Source organism: Sinocyclocheilus rhinocerous, unplaced genomic scaffold, assembly GCF_001515625.1.
Source record: "Sinocyclocheilus rhinocerous isolate Xijiao unplaced genomic scaffold, SAMN03320098_v1.1 scaffold95, whole genome shotgun sequence".
NCBI lineage: Eukaryota > Metazoa > Chordata > Actinopteri > Cypriniformes > Cyprinidae > Sinocyclocheilus > Sinocyclocheilus rhinocerous.
In genome coordinates, this window is record NW_015662004.1 from 1,734,426 (window position 1) to 1,736,656 (window position 2,231).

Here is a 2,231-nt window from a genome sequence, read left to right on the forward strand (position 1 = left end):
GTGTACTAAGACCGACAGAAAATGAAAAGTTGCGATTTTCTAGGCCGATATGGCTAGGAACTATACTCTCATTCCGGCGTAATAATCAAGGAACTTTGGTGCTGTACCATGGGTGCAGCAGGCGCAATGATATTACGCAGCACCGATGTAACTACAGAAGAGTCAAGTTTTAAATAGGAAAAATATAGAAACTCTTTGGTCATTTTTGAGCGAGATGCTAACTGTCTAATCAGATTCAATGATCTATGCTAAGCTACAACTAAAAGTGCTACCGCCAGACCCGGAGATCGGCTGAATAGATTCGAAAACGGTAAAACTCAACTGTTTAACTCTAGGGGAGTTGGAAAATGAGCCTATTTTCAAAAATAGTGGAGTGTTCCTTTAAGGTTTAACTCAGACTAAAGGGATGTTTGACCCAAAAATGAACATTTTGGCATCAGTTACTCACCCTCATGTTGCTCCAAACCTGTATGACTTTCTCCCATGGAACACAAAAGAGGATATTTTGAAGAATGTTTTGAGGAAGCCCAGTGACTTCCATTGTATGCACAAAAATAACACATTTCTCACAGTATCGTCTTTGATGTTCCACTGGAGAAAGAAAGTCATACGGTCTTGGAGCGACATGAGAATAAATGAGTAAAATAAGCATCTTCCCTCAGCTAGAATCTTATCCATTTTAGATTAATATCGCCTGTTTTGGGGATTAGTCAAGATGAGGACAAGACAAGGCTTGTGAACATTTCTTAGAAGTTCAGTTCAGTATTTCCATGAAAGAAATGATAAAAAGCTCATAGATAATTCAGCAATGCTCTGGGCTTATGATAACATGTCAAAACATGTTCCCCTTACACATTACAGCATCGTGTGATGGCTCGAATTGCAATCTGAATGAGAGAAATCAAATGGTTGAAGAATTGTTAACATTAAAAACACAGATGTTTTGACAGTTTCCCTTCTGGAATATCCAACTTATGGCTGGAAAACAGATTTTAAAACACTAGGCATCATATACTTGTTGATTTTGCAAATGGTTACAGAGAAATACTGGGCATCATACTGGAATCTAAATGATTGAGGATCACACACTGCCAGACTTTCAAGTCCTTCTGAATACAACTCGCGCAGAACTGTGTGCCTTGTTTTTAGGAGACACACGACAAATGAAAAATTTCCTCCTACTGGACTGAATCATTGTCTGAAGCTGGAAAACCGGAGTCTGTGCACTTCATACAGAAATTTGTCAACTCTAACTAACCAAAATCTGCAGACTGGCTCTAAACATCAGAAAATAGCATCGACTCGGCCAGACTGCAAAATCTGGGCAAATCTGTTGTGTATTGCAGGCTTTAAGCTGGTCACTGTGTTTTTGGAACATGGTGGTTTTCTGGAATAGCTGATATGTGGCTTCTGTTCTATAGGCCAAAGATGGAGGATATGAGAATGAGAGTTTCTACATCAATGTGGAACTGAACTTTCTGGAGATCCCCAACATACACGTGATGAGAGAATCCCTGAGGAAACTCAAGGAGGTGGTGTATCCTGCCATCGACCAACAGCGCTGGTTCTCATCTGTGGACTCTACGCACTGGCTGGAATACATCAGGGTGAGAATATGTGACTATGTTAGTTTTGAAGTCAGGATCGAAACTGGACACCATCAGATGGTCATTATACACTGACATTAATTCTCTTGAAGTTTCATTAATGAAACTCTTCTCTTTTTTTTTTTTATATTTCTTTTGCTTAACATTTACAAGTAAACCATCCATTGACTGAATCTATTGCAGTCAAATCGAAAATCTTCTTAAAGTAATAAGTTAAGAAATAAGAAATTTTAAGAATAAGAAGTCTTCATCTGAACTCAAATATAGGCCTTTGCCCGGCCCGTGTTCGACAGTTTATCAGAATTACCGGCCCGAGCCCGTCTTTTTTTTCCCTTCTCCTTATACTACTGGTTCAGCTATTAAAATAGTTCAGTTTTGAATGTAATGGCGAAGTGATTATATTTTGTTAAGTCTGTAAGTCTGGGCCCGGGCTGAAATGCAGGCTTAACTATTACTTACTATTACGTATGACTTATTTACATATGTAACTTGAAGTAATCCAAAAGTAATCAGATTACATTACTTTTATATCGTGGTACTTGGATTACGTTACTGAATACTTTTTTAATGAAGTAATTTGTAACTGTAACGGAATACATTTTAAAAGTAACCCTCCCAACCCTG

At 38.2% G+C, this 2,231-nt stretch overlaps 2 protein-coding genes across 7 annotated transcripts in view; both read left to right on the plus strand.

Moving 5' to 3' along the window:
• The window catches only part of LOC107727265 (mitogen-activated protein kinase kinase kinase kinase 2-like), a 40,074-nt gene extending 39,123 nt beyond the window's left edge, over positions 1-951 (plus strand). The window contains exon 33 of the transcript XR_001638340.1: positions 939-951. The gene's annotated coding sequence lies outside the window, so the exon portion shown is untranslated. The remainder of the gene's footprint in view (positions 1-938) is intronic.
• Positions 1-2,231, plus strand: part of LOC107727267 (myotubularin-related protein 1-like) — a 21,189-nt gene that overhangs the window by 13,744 nt on the left and 5,214 nt on the right. For all 6 annotated transcript variants that reach the window (XM_016537082.1, XM_016537076.1, XM_016537077.1 and 3 more), the window contains one exon: positions 1,422-1,607. In XM_016537082.1, the coding sequence (XP_016392568.1) occupies positions 1,422-1,607 (186 nt within the window). The remainder of the gene's footprint in view (positions 1-1,421; positions 1,608-2,231) is intronic.